Consider the following 13,984-nt stretch of genomic DNA (forward strand, 5'->3'; position numbering starts at 1 on the left):
TCTTCTCTTAAATGCAATGTTCTGTGTTGGTGGGTAGTAGTTAAGTTGTTATATACAGTACCCTTTGAATTGGGTTTTTATTGTTTGGCCATGACTCAGTAAACTGTCCAACAAGGAGGATTGCTCAGGATAGAGATTGGTTTCTACAATTACCAGCTGCTTCTGTCAACTATTGTAACCTTGACCAATTTTCTGTGGGTTTTGTTCAGGTCTGGATATAGTTGGCTGTTTTGAAAGGGTTGTTTACCACTTTATTGTGGAATGAAGCTTCCGCAGTTTCAGTCATTCATTGAACTTGGTTTAGTGTTTTATACTATTTGGCCCCATTTTTTTTAGTTTTTATACTTCGATTTTTTTCTTTCTTTCTTCCATAATTACTCCCAACTCCAGTCTCTCAGACCTAATGGGATGGCAGTCGTCTTGAAGAAAGGACAGAGTCTTTGGAATCTTTGCCATGTTCTTCATATGCTTCTTTGTGGGGGAGCAAGTGCTTGGGCCTCAGTACCACCATTCTGTTAGGGTGGAGTTGGCCCAGGGCAGCACCAGGAGCAGGGTTGGGGAAACTGCCACAGACTAGATGCCCAAGATAGTTCTGCCAGCACAGGGTGAGAAATGGTCTGTGGGGGAGAGGGCACAGGCAGAAGTCTCCTTGCCTACTTATTCCCTTCGCTGCTCAGGTCTCAGATTAGAGAGCCCTGAACGTATCCGTCGTCTGGAGCATGTTCCCTGAGTTCACTTCCCTCGAGCCCTCCACAGTAGCTGGGTGGTCAGGATCTCAGGACATACTCTGTTCACAGTGGGAGTTTACAGTGAATTTATATAAACGAAGCATTTTTCCACTGAAGTAAATGGTATAATGTTGCATAATGTGATTATCCATGTTTTATTGAAATGAAGCTTTATAGGGTAGAAGTGGTCATCTGTTTTCAAAATAGAGTGGAACCTCAGTTCTCAAACTTAATTCGTTCTAAAAGGCTGTTAGAGAAGCAGTTTGCTCGAAAACCGATTTTCCCCCATTAGAAATAATGTAAATTGAGTCAATCGGTTCCAGACCCTTAAATGATTCCCTGTTTTAACCATTCTTATATACAGTACATGTCTAAGGTACTGTTTAATCGTTTAATCTATTAACAGACACTTCTTAATTTATTGAACCACCCCCTAGTAACCTTAAACAAATCACTTTCAGCACTCATTCCAGGGGTCCAGCATCTTGCTTTTTCACATATCATTTCCTCCAAAATGCTGTTACTGGCTTTTCCTTAATCCAGATCAGTAAGTTTTTCTACCTCTTCACACCCTGTGATTCTTGTTTTGTTTTGTTTTGTTTTTCTTCACATTCTTAGCAACATTAGCACTCGCGATGGCCTCTTTATGTTTTAAAATAGTTCTAATTGTCCATTTCACCAACAACAAAAGCAAAAAACAAACAAACAAAAACCTATAGGAAAATATTCACAGCCTGGTAAACTGAGTTCTCTCCTTTGTGGCCTGAGAGACGCTTTCTGTCATGCTGATGTATAAGTAGAAAGGGTTTCAGGTCGAGAACACTGAAATTTGACAACCAAGACATTTTTTCTGTGAAAAACTTGGTCAAGAACTGAATTGTTTGAGATGGGAGATGTTCGAGAACCGAGGTTTGACTGTAAATTCTCTGCTTGTTTTAAATAGCTTGGCAGCAGATCCTTTCCCTCTAGATTCCAATAGATGGCAGCATTATTCTATAAAAACTTTTCCTGTGACAAACTTGTTTCCATCCAGAATAAGCAGTTAGGGATTGAAAATAAAAATGTGTTCATTTTGAAACTCCTTATACCTCATCATAAACATCATTAAAAAGTGGTCATTTTTTTAAAGATTGGTTGTAAGCCGTGACTCCTCAGTGTGATCTTGTGGCTCCTCCCCCAGCCAGCACTGGCTGTGGGTAGTCCACTTAGTGCACTTTACCATCCCTGGGTCCTGCTTTCTCGTCTTGGCTTCTGAGTATTTCTTCTTTTCTTGCTGGCACATTGAGTCATTAAAATGTTTTTTTTTCCAATTATTTGAGCCAGGATGTTTAGTTGTTCTCAGCAGGAGGGTCTGTCAGGAACCTATTTTGCCTATCACCAGAAACCAAAACCCTAGTATTAGCTGGTTTATTATACTTATGATTAAATATTTAATAAGAAATTATTTTCTTTCATGGTTGAAAGGATAAGATAACTTAATATTAAATATTGTTCTCTTACTGTTACATGATTAGAGAAGCAGCTTTTAAGTTTTGTGACCAGGTACTCCCCCAGGGAGTGGGAAAGACTATGGCAGCCTTTGCTACCTTCAGTAAATTTAAGGCATTTTCTGTTTGCAGGATTAATTACTCCAGAAGATCGGAAATATGGAACAACAAATCTTCACTTAGATGTATCTGATGCAGCTAATGTCATGGTCTACGTGGGAATTCCCAAGGGGCAGTGCGACCAAGAAGAAGGTAGGGCGCTGAGCACAAAGTGGGGTTTACTCTCTCAGCTGGAGACTGTGGGCTGATATTTGCTCTCTCTTGCTCCAGAAGTCCTTAAGACCATTCAAGACGGAGACTCGGATGAACTCACAATAAAGCGATTTATTGAAGGAAAAGAGAAACCAGGGGCCCTCTGGCACATATATGCTGCTAAGGACACGGAGAAGATACGAGAATTCCTTAAAAAGGTGTGCTCCTTACCCTGTGGCATGTGAAGAGAGGCGTGGAGAATAGAAGCATCGTAAATTTTACTGCCTGTTCAAGAACTGACGGGGTTACTGGGGAATTACCACAACTGCAGGCATTAAATCCGTGCATGTCAGATTGCACAGGCTGAAGCTGATTGCTAAGGAACAGGATTTCTAAGTGATTAGGCTCACACCTCTGAAGAGAAGGAGCCCTTGTCTTTTATAGTGTTTTATATTATAGGGTGTTTGGAGTTTTTCGTATTCTGTAAATTTCTTCTTCCGATCATCTTACAGCATGGAATTTGTTTTTATTGCCTTGAAAATCTAAGCACTTCACAAGTTGTGTATTATTCATTGGCCCTTGGTTACCATGTTCTGAGTGAATTACAAAAGACCCTGTTGGTTTTGCCCACCCACCTAGCCACAGGTCAGGAAGGCCTCCGGTCCTGCTTGTGGCTGTTAGCTTGTGGAAGGGTCACTGGAAAGAGGTGCCTGGGTTTTGAAGATTCTGAGTCTCTTGTAGTTGGCGGGTTATTCATAAAGGGCTACACATGGAAGCTCTGGGCAGCTGGAAAGATGGGCGTGTTCCGTTTTTAACCTGGTCGCTAATGAGGCTGCTGGTTGCAGCTCAGATATCTGTAGTTGATATTCTCCAGTTGTTCATGAGCAGTGAATATGAACACTTCTAGCCCTTAACTAGCATTTTTTTAATCAAAATGTTTCTGGCTAAGGATTATTTGACTCTTCAAGGAAACCTGCTAGTCACCATATTGTTTCTTTGATAGTGTCACCCTGAGTTTGTGCTGCCTGATACTGGGTCTAGAATAAACATGTTTAATCTAAAGCTCTCTGTGACTGTTTCGTAACTCAGATTGTTAAGTGAATACAGGTGTTTGTTAACTGCAAAATGGAGCTTGAGCCAACTTTTAAATATGTCTAGACCACAATATTTTCCAAATTCATATTTACAAATATATACAAGCTGCCAGCCTCAGTTTATAGGAAGTGAGAGAAGGGAAGCCACATTTTGTTTCTGTCTTCCCTTAGTTCCTTCAGTTAATGTCTTTGAGGACTACTCATCTCTGCCAACAGGGCACTTACATTAAAGGCGGCCTGACACTTACTGACTGCCCACACTGTTCCAGGGGGAAGGAATGCCCTCATTGGGCCTTAGCATGTTGCTCAGTTTCATAATATTTTGAATATCTTCTAGGTGTCAGAAGAGCAAGGTCAAGAAAACCCAGCAGACCATGACCCCATTCATGATCAGAGCTGGTATTTAGACCGATCCCTAAGGAAGCGTCTTCATCAAGAGTATGGAGTTCAAGGCTGGGCGATTGTGCAGTTTCTTGGGGATGTGGTGTTTATCCCAGCAGGAGCTCCACATCAGGCAAGATCCACTACTTTGTCCGTCCTTCTCGCTTCGCTGTGAACTTCCGTGTGTGTGACTGACGTGGCTTGGTGTTTTTCAGGTTCATAACTTATATAGCTGTATCAAAGTGGCTGAAGATTTTGTTTCTCCAGAGCACGTAAAACACTGCTTCTGGCTCACTCAGGAATTCCGTTACCTGTCACAGACTCATACCAATCATGAAGATAAACTACAGGTAAAAATAGCGCTGACTCCTGACATTGGCTGACTCTGGCTTTGTGGCCCATTCCTTACCTTGTAAAGAGTCAGTGAACTCACACTTGGTCCACTGAGTCGATGAGCTGGCTTGTGTCACATTTCACTGTCGTCTTGGGCAAAGGAGGAACAAGCAGGAAATATCACCTTGGTCTGATACTGGTTAGGCTGTAAGGGGCCGTGTCTGAAGGGAAAGTCTTTAGTATCAAAAGGGAATAAATCAGCCTCCTGATCCTGGCTCAGCTGCCAGACAGGGCTCTTGAACACAGACCTTTAGTGCTGCGGCATTCTCAGCCTTGGGTAGAGCCGAACAATCTCTGGGATCCAGAGAGGGTCTAAGAGGGTGGGGTTTTTTAGGGGCTTTTAATAGTCAACCAAGTCACCTAATTTCATGTTTGAAAACTAGGAGAAAATCTAAACTCTGAAAAATAAAACTGTATCTTTGGACTTAACTCTCCCTGCCCTTGCCAGGGGTAGGGCCATGTGGCATCAGAGCCTACAGAAAGGTCTTCTGAGTTCTTCAAAGGAGGCGTGGATTTAAAATGTATGAAATGTTGGCCTAAAAGAGCCCAGAGACCTTTCTTCAGGTACCGACAGTTCACAAAGAATACTGAGTCTTAGCAAAAACATTAGCTCTAACAGTGAACTGGCCATGTCCCCATCCCTAGGTGAAGAACGTCATCTACCACGCCGTCAAAGATGCTGTCGCCATGCTGAAGGCCCGTGAGTCGGGCCTCACCTGAGGCCCCAGAGACGCCTCCGCGCATGCACTGGAGTGAGGACAGCAGCTGCTCAAACGCTCCAGGCAGGGTTCCTGCGGACTTGGAGATTCATGTTACCTCATCTTTTTTTAAACTGTACCTGGTGAGGGTACTCTGTCTAATGTATATTTCTAGTGTTTGCAGACACTAAATGTGTATATGTCGTGACTATTTACAGAACATGCATCCTTCAACTGTGACTTCACCTAGTGAGAACCCAAGCTGTAAAAATAAAACTTCAGCTCTGGGACAGTGATCTGGCTGTTCTCCAGCTGTTTGCTTGGACAGCTTAGTCAGATGGGTTCTAACTTAGGGGTAACGGCGCAGTTCGGGTTTATTTTGTTCTGTGTCTGTCTGAGTATCCCCTCTCCCACCCTGTAGGGTTTAGAAGAGCAACAGAGGAAGTAACAGCTAGTGATGCCGTTCTTACCGTCTCGCATTAGGACTGGCGTTCCATAGCAGAAATCAACTACTGTACAATTCTGGGGTTAACCATCTTTAGTTGTATGGAATTTTAATTTAAATGAAGCTTTGCTAATTTTAAGTGTTGAGCATTTTGCATTAAAGTATTCATATAATATTTTGACTCAGTTTATTGGCATCATTCTCTGGTTTGGGATTTCTCACACCTTTCATCAAGTGTTGCGGGTGTAAAAGATTGCTCCAGGAACTCATCTTAAAAGCAGAGAAATTAGATGCTATGGTGATTTCCTAGTGATTATTACAATGTTAACATGGAAATAAGTTTCTCCCCAGCCAGGTGGAAACTCTGTCACAATTCTGCAAACAACCACCACCAACAATTTAGAAGTGGGAATTAACAACAAAACAAAATGGTTAAATGGTTCTGTAAAGAAGATCAAAATACTTTGTTCTGGCCCTAAATAATGTAAGAGTTTAAAAAAAAATGAAATTATTAGAGTAGTTTTAGAACAGTAATACCTAAAATATTTATTTCTCTGAAGAGAGAATTTATGAAGCCACCTTTTTATATAGCTCACAGATTCTCATAGTTATATCTGCACTAAAATTAAATTGAGAGACAACAAGATGGCGGCGTAGGTAACAGTGGTACCTGCTGCCTCCCACAACCACATCAAAATTACAACTAAAATACAGAAAAACCATCACTCAGAACCTCCTGAAGTCTAGCTGAGCAGAAGTCCTACAACTAGGGAACTGAAGAAGCATCGAGACCAGCAGGAGGGGCGGAGACACGGATGGAATTTGGGCTGAATAGCGCTGAGGCGGCCACGGGCCCACACCCAGTGCCACAGTTTAAAACTGGGAGGAAATCTCGGCAGTAGTGGTTTCCCAGAGGAGCGAGGGGTCCCAGCCCTATATCAGGCCCCCCAGCCCAGGGTTCCAGTGCCGGGAAGAGAAGCCCCCACAACTTGGGGCTGTGAAAACCAGCGGGGATTGTGGCTGAGTGACACAGAAGCTGCTGGAGCCCCAGGCAGCTCCTCTTGAAGGGCTGACACATGGACTCACTCAGATGCCCTCCCTCTGCACTCCAGTGCTGGGCAGCAGCTTGAAAGGAACCTGGGACATCGGGGAGGAACTAACTTGCCTGGATCAGAGTGAGAGGTGGAGGGGCAGCTTTCTCCCACACAGAAGAGCTGGCAGAGGCCATTATTCCTTTGGCAAGTCCTTCTCCCCCCCCCCCCCCCCCCCCCCAAGAGCCAGCAGACAGGCACTTTCTCTGAATCTCCAGCAACCTGACTCACACCTCTGGCCCTACCTTGGTGATTCCCAGAGACCCCACCCCTCCCTACTTAAAAGCTCATCCAAGCCATTCCCAGCTTTTCTATGCAAGTGGTCTCTAGCCTCATGCTCAGGACTTTCCTAAAATCTTCAAGCAGCAGCTGGCCTCACCAGGCCCTATATCTCTCAATAAGTGGCCACAGGCCTGGCACTACTGGAAGTCTACGTTGGGTTCATAGCTTGGCCTCTCCTGGACACCCACAAGTAGTAGCCATCTATGGTTTGCTGTTTAGCTCATGCTCGGTGGCCCTGAGCAAGGCACAGGCAGAGGCTGACTTTGCACCTCCTGGGAGGTCCCAGAGACACTGCACCTGGTGGTCAGACTCGACCACACTGGATTACAACCCTACCACATCCACAAGTGACACACTCAAGGGGTGCACTTGGTGAACACCAAAGCTCCACCAAAGCAAATCCTGCTCCATAGGGGTGTCTCCAGAACACCAGCTCTTCAGCTCTAGCTGCAGCTGGTCCTCACAGCCAATTGGCCTGGGGGTCAATTCCTCCCAGTGATGCCAGTAGCAACCAAGGTTCAACTACCACAGGACAGTGCATACCATGCACATGGGAGCACCTAGAAGGCCCAGGTCAGGTAACTGGGGTGACTGAGCCACTGGGCCCTAGAGGACACCTACTACACAAAGCCACTCTACCAATTCCAAGAGACATAGCATCTCTTCCTAATACATAGAAACAAACACCAGGAAGCAGCCAAAATGTGGAGGCAAAGAAACATGTCACAAAGGAAAGAACAGAAGAAATCTCTAGAAGAGGAACTATATGAAATGGAGCCAAGCAAGCTATTAGGTACAGCATTCAAAAAAATGGTTATAAGGATGCTCAAGGATCTTAGTAAGACTATGAAGGAAACTAGTGAGATCATCAATGACAATAATAAAGTACCAATCAGAAATGAAGGCTATGCCAACTGAAATGAATAATTTACAGGGAATCAACAGTAGAGCAGAGGACGCTGAGAATCAAAACAGCAATTTGGAACATAAGGAAACAACACCCAACCAGAAGAGCAAAAGAAAAGAGAATCCAGAAATATGAAGATAGTATAGGGAGCCTCTGGGACAACTTCAAGAGGCCCAACATTTGTATTATTGGGGTACCAGAAGGAGAAGAAAGAGACCAAGAAATTGAAAACCTATTTGAAAAAATAATTACAGAAAACTTCCCCTACCTGGAGAAAGAAATAGACTTACAAGTCCTGGAAGCACAGAGGGTCCCAAACAAGAGGAACCCAAAGAGGCCCACAGCAAGACACATCATCATTAAAATGCCAAAGGCTAAAGACAATGAGAGGATCTTAACACTTTTCGTACCACTCACGAGTTTTCTCGAGTTTCGCGCACCATCTGTTAAGGACTGCTCACAGGTTTTCACGTTTTTCACACGTCATCTGTTATGGACCTTAGATGTCAACACACTGTCTTGTCCACATCGAATGAAGCGATCTCATTGGTGGAAACCGTGCAGGTCAATCTACAAAAAACTATATAATTGCACGAACCCATAAAGCATTGCGGTTACATTGTATTTTGGTCATTCGAATAGTCTTCGTCTTCAAGTTCCTGGCGCTTTTAGAAATGCCCTCTCTCAGAAAAAGGAAGGAAACCAATGAAACTGATACACTTCTGGAAGTATTTAACGATAATTTATCAGATATTACTAGTGAGATCGAAGATGCGGATGACTGTTTTGATGAGAGCCTGCAGAGTTTGTGCCACCCATGGAAAAATGAGCGAATCTAGATACTTACGTAAATTTTGTTTGGTCTCTCTTCATAGAGGAAAATGTTTTATCCAGTACCATACGTTAAAAAAATACTAGGAACTTTAATTGTTTAATTGTTTTTGTAAATAAAAATGTTATAATTATTGCCCGGCCTGGCGTGGCTCAGCAGTTGAGCGTCGACCTAGGATCCAGGCGATCGAGGTTCGATTCCTGGTCAGGGCACATGCGCAGGTTGTGGGCTTGATCAATGACTCATCATTGATGTTTCTACCTCTCTCCTCTCTCTCCCTCTCCTTTCCTCTCTCTGAAATCAATAAAGATATATATTTTTTAAAATGTTATAATTATTGAAAAACAACACCTAAAGTGCATTATGACCTGTAGTTATGATGATTTAAATAACGTGCAGTTTGCCCCAAAACGTGCGGTCCCTGGCGTATGTCTTAGAGATTTCTATGTGGTACGCAATGTGTTAAAAGCAGCAAGAGAAAAGCAATTAGTTACCTACAAAGGAGCACCCATACGACTGTCAGCTGATTTCTCAACTGAAACTTTGCAGGCCAGAAGGGAGTGGCAAGAAATACTCAAAGTGATGAAAAACAAGGAAATACAACCAAGATTGCTCTACCCAGCAAAGCTATCATTTAGAACTGAAGGTCAGATAAAGAGCTTCACAGATAAGAAAAAGCTAAAGGAGTTCATCACCACCAGACCAGTACTACATGAAATGTTGAAGGGTCTTCTTTAAGAAGAAGCTAATGAGCAAAATAATCTGACAAACAAATTAGACCCAGAGACATTGATGCATGCAACAGACATGTATCTCAGAGGGAAGGGTTGAGGGTGGGAAGAGATTAACCAAAGAAGTTATATGCATTTATGCATAACCCAGGGACACAGACAATACTGGGGTGAAGGCCTGGGGAGGGGGTCAGAGCAAGCTGGAGGGGGTCAATGAGGGGGAAAAATGGGACACCTGTAATTCAACAATAAAGATTAAAAAAAATTAAATTGAAATCAAGTGGTATAGTCAAAGCTTAGAGCCTGGGTTTTTATCTATGGGCTCAGAGTAGGAGGTCAAATATTCCTACCTAATGCCAGCCCCCTTCAAGACAAAACCTTTGATGGATGAAATTTCCAAAATGGAAACAAAATTCCCTGAAAAGAGTAAGTAGATATATCTGCCTAACTCAGTAGGAAAAGGATTCAATTCAGTGGTGGTACTGAAGCTCCTCTCCACAGGTTTGCATCTAGAGTTGGCACCATCGCTTAGAAATCCCCCTAAGCCGAAAGAATAGGGAAACTTGGATCCGCTTTAGAGGAAACCCCCCTTCATAAGTCCAAGGACTGCTATTCATAGTCAAACACTTTATAACACCAAATATAGAAACAAAAGCACTGTGAGCAAGAATCAAAAGAACCTTCAAATTTGTCTTATTAAACTTGCAGATTAAGTTTGCAGATTCTGGAATGATCCAATACTTATTTTATATTCTGAAACAATAAGTTTAAAGAAATGAGAGTATAGGAAGTAGGATGAAAGAATGAGATTGCCAGAAATGACCAGCGTTGGAAAGGCAATAAATAGAATTTACAGAGTGAATTCTATTTGTGTAAATGCTGGCACAATGGTTAAAATTAGAAATTTAGTAGGTGAATTAAACACCAGAAAATGTTCTTGTACAAACTGGAAGACTGGTAAAAATCCACACTACACTGAAAAACAGGGAACTATAGAGAGATATTAACTTAAAAGCAAGACACAAAAATATAGGTTTGGTAATGAGAGAGAGTGCCAAGAGAATGGTGGGGGTGATGTTCAGAAATGGAAAATTTTGCAGTACTGATGACACCTCATCAGATTGAGGAAGCCCAAGCAAGATGGATGGATGGATGGATGGATGGATGGATGGATGGATGGATGGATGGATGGGTGGGTGAATGAATGAATGAATGAATGAATGAATGAATGAATGAATGAAATAAAGCAAGATAGATAAAAATTTCACACCTATGTGGTGTATAGTAGTAAGGAATACCCCATGAAATAGGTTCTTAAAAGCAGCCAGAGGGGGAAATACATGATCTTCAAACAAGTAAACACTTGACTTTCAACAGTAACAATGGAAACCAGAAGAAAGTAGGTGCCATTTTAAATTTTCAGATATATTCTGAACATATCTGAAAACAAAGTCTAGACATGGCAAAGTTCTCTCCCTGTTCTTTACAGACATTTTTAGAACCCCCCAAAAAAAAATGTCAGGCCCTTGCTGAAGGAACTTTTAAAGAGATGTTTGGGGAAGAAAAGCCACATCGTGCAAGGGAAAAGGGGTGTACAAGAGAAATTGTAAACTCTCGGATAAAACAAAACAAACATAGTATGAAACAGTACTTTTAGAAGTCTAGGTAAAGCTCCTCACAAAGTTAATTAACATATGACCCGGCAGTTTCATTCCAAGGTATATACTCAAGAACTGAATGCAAGAATTCAACCAGATACTTGCACACCATTTATTGCCTCACTGTTCACAAGAGCCAAAAGGTGGAAACGACCCAAATGTCCACTAACAGACGAATGGAAACACAAAATGGCGTATACACACAATGGAATATTTTTTAATCAAAAAGGAAGGATATTCTGACACAGGATTCAACATGGATGAATCTTGAAAGCAAGCTAAGTGCAATATGCCAGGTACGAAAGGACAAGTATTGCAGGATTCCACTAATAGGAGAAATAACGATATTTCTCGAATAGTCAGGTTTCACAGAGACAAAGCAGAAAGTGATGAGCTGAGAGGAAGGGGACTGGGAATTGTGTAGTGGGCACAGAGTTTATGTTTGGGATGATGAAGAAGTTCTGCAGATGGGTGGTGGTGATGGTTGTAACACACTGTAACTGTACTACCACCTAACTGGATACTCAAAAATGGTTAAAATAGTCAATTTTATATTTTGCCAAAATAAAAATTAACTTAGTAGGAAAAGGGTTTAGAGTTGAATCCGAAAATGACTTTTTTTTTTTAATTGTTTTAAAAGGCAGAAAAGAAGGAACAAATGGGACTTTTCCACTCCAATTGCAGTATAAAGATTGACTGGATTAAGTAAAAGATGACTATATACTGTTTATAAAAGATATAGTTTGATAATAGGTTAAAACTAAAAGTAGAGTTGTTCCTAGGTATCCAACAGAAACTGGTTCCAAGTTCTCCTGCAGACGCCAAAATCTGAGTATGCTCAAGTCTCATGTAAAATGGTATAGTATTTGCATATAACCTATGCACATGCTCCTATATACTTTAAATCATCTCTAGATTACCTATAATGCCTAATACAACGTAAAGGCTATGTAAACAGTGGTTATATTGTTTAGGGAATAATGACCCAGAAAAAGTCTATTCAGTATAGATACAGCCATCACAGGCCTAACTACATAGTACACATCCGCAGAAATGTAATTTCCCCCCAAATATCATCAATCTATGGTTGGTTGAATCTGCAGATGTGGAATCTGAGGATATGGAGATTTGACTGTGTAGAAAGAGTTAAACCCTGCAAACACTAATCATATGAAAACAAGTGTTAATACCAAAGTGGTTTAAGAGTATTATCTAGTAAGAAAAAGGTTTTGCATCATAAAAGGACTGAATTAGCAGGATAATACAATAATCTTAAGTAGGTATGTGCCTAATAGCAGAGCTTTGAAATAATCCAGAAGCAACACTTGACAAAATTAAAAGGGTAAAAATTCACAATCATACTTAGAGATGCTAATCTACCTCTTTCTGCTCTTTCTGAAGAATTACTTAAAAGAAAATGTGTAGCCATACACAAGAATAAATTCAAAATGGGTAAAAGACTTAAGAGTAAGTCATGAAACCATAAAAATCCTAGAAAACATAGGCAGTAAAATCTGACATCTCTCATAGCAATATTTTTGCCAGTATATCTCCTAGGGCAAGGGAAACAAAGGAAAAAATAAACAAATGGTTCTACATCAAATTAAAAAGCTTCTGCACAGCAAAAGAAACCACCAACAAAATGAAAAGGGAACCATCTGTATGGGAGAACGTATTTGCCAATGATAAGTCTTATAAGGGGTTAATTTCCAAAACATATAAAGAACTTCTACAACTCAACATCAGGAAGACAAGCAATCCAATTAAAAAACAGGCAAACGACCTGCACAGATGTTTCTCCCAAGAGGACACACAGGATAGAGAAACAAGATGGCACGTAGGTAGCAGCCGCACCCGCCGCCTCCCGCAACCACATCAAAATCACAACTAAAACACAGAACCACCTTCACTCAGAGCCGCCTGAGACCTGGCTGCACAGAAGCCCCACAACCGGGGACCTGAAGCAGCACCGAGAGCAGGCGGATCGGGGCTGGATCATGGAGACGCAGCTGCAGGCCCACCAGGTGCTGTGGGTTAAACCCGGGAGGGAATCTCAGCGGTGGGGGTTTCCCGGAGGAGTGAGGGGTCCCAGCCCCACAGCAGGCCCCCAGCCCAGGGCTCCAGGGCCGGGAGGAGACGTCCCCACAACTCCGGGCTGTGAAACCAGTGGGGACTGTCCCTGAGGGTCGCGGAGGCCGCGGGAGCCCCAGCAGCTCCTCCTAAAGGGCCGCGCACAGACTCACTCAGATGCTCCCTCTGAGCCCAGCGCCGGGCAGCAGCCTGAAAGGACCCGGGACACTCGGGGGGGAACTAACCTGCCTGAAGTTGGGACGAGAGGTGGAGGGCGGCTTCCTCCCAGGCAGAAGGGCAGGCAGAGGCTGTTGCTCCTGTGGCGAGTCCTCCCCGCACACAGCCGGCGGGCAGGCGGGCAGGCACCATATTTGAGTCGCCAGCACCTGACTCACCTTTGGCCCCGCCCCGTGATTCCCGGAGGCCCCGCCCCTCCCCACCTGCAGCTCATCCAGGCCATTTCCAGGGGCTTTTCTGTGCAAGTGGCCTCTCTATTCTCATGCTTAGGACTTTCCTAAAATCTCTCAAACAAGCAGCAGCTGCCCCATAAGGCTTGATAAGCGGCCCCGGGCCTGGCTCTAGTGGCAGCTGCATTGGCTCATAGCTTGGCCTCTCCTGGGCACCTCCAAGCCCAGCACAAGTAGCAGCAAACTACAGTTTGCTGAGTAGCTCATGCTGGGTGGCCCTGGGCAAGGCACTGGCACAGGCTGACTTTGCACCTCTCGGGAGGCCCCAGAGACAGTGCACCTGGTGGTCAGACTCGACCACGCTGGATTACAACCCTACCACAGCCACGAGTGACACACTCAAGGGGCGCATTTGGTGAACACCAAAGCTCCACTGAAGTAAATCCTGCTTCATAGGAGTGTCTCCAGCACAGCAGCTCTTTGGCTGTAGTTGCAGCTGGTCCTCACAGCTGATTGGCTGGGGGGGTC

The 13,984-nt window shown here is 43.2% G+C and overlaps 1 protein-coding gene across 7 annotated transcripts in view; it reads left to right on the forward strand.

The window, feature by feature from the left end:
* Nucleotides 1-5,659, forward strand: part of KDM3A (lysine demethylase 3A) — a 49,362-nt gene extending 43,703 nt beyond the window's left edge. For all 7 annotated transcript variants that reach the window (XM_081156385.1, XM_081156384.1, XM_081156381.1 and 4 more), the window contains 5 exons: nt 2,348-2,467; nt 2,546-2,685; nt 3,899-4,075; nt 4,158-4,292; nt 4,981-5,659. In XM_081156385.1, the coding sequence (XP_081012511.1) occupies nt 2,348-2,467; nt 2,546-2,685; nt 3,899-4,075; nt 4,158-4,292; nt 4,981-5,055 (647 nt within the window). In that variant the 3' untranslated portion in view covers nt 5,056-5,659. The remainder of the gene's footprint in view (nt 1-2,347; nt 2,468-2,545; nt 2,686-3,898; nt 4,076-4,157; nt 4,293-4,980) is intronic.
* Nucleotides 5,660-13,984: the final 8,325 nt, after the last annotated feature.

The sequence above is a fragment of the Miniopterus schreibersii genome (genome assembly GCF_964146895.1).
Source record: "Miniopterus schreibersii genome assembly, chromosome: 13".
Classification (NCBI taxonomy): Eukaryota; Metazoa; Chordata; class Mammalia; order Chiroptera; family Miniopteridae; genus Miniopterus; species Miniopterus schreibersii.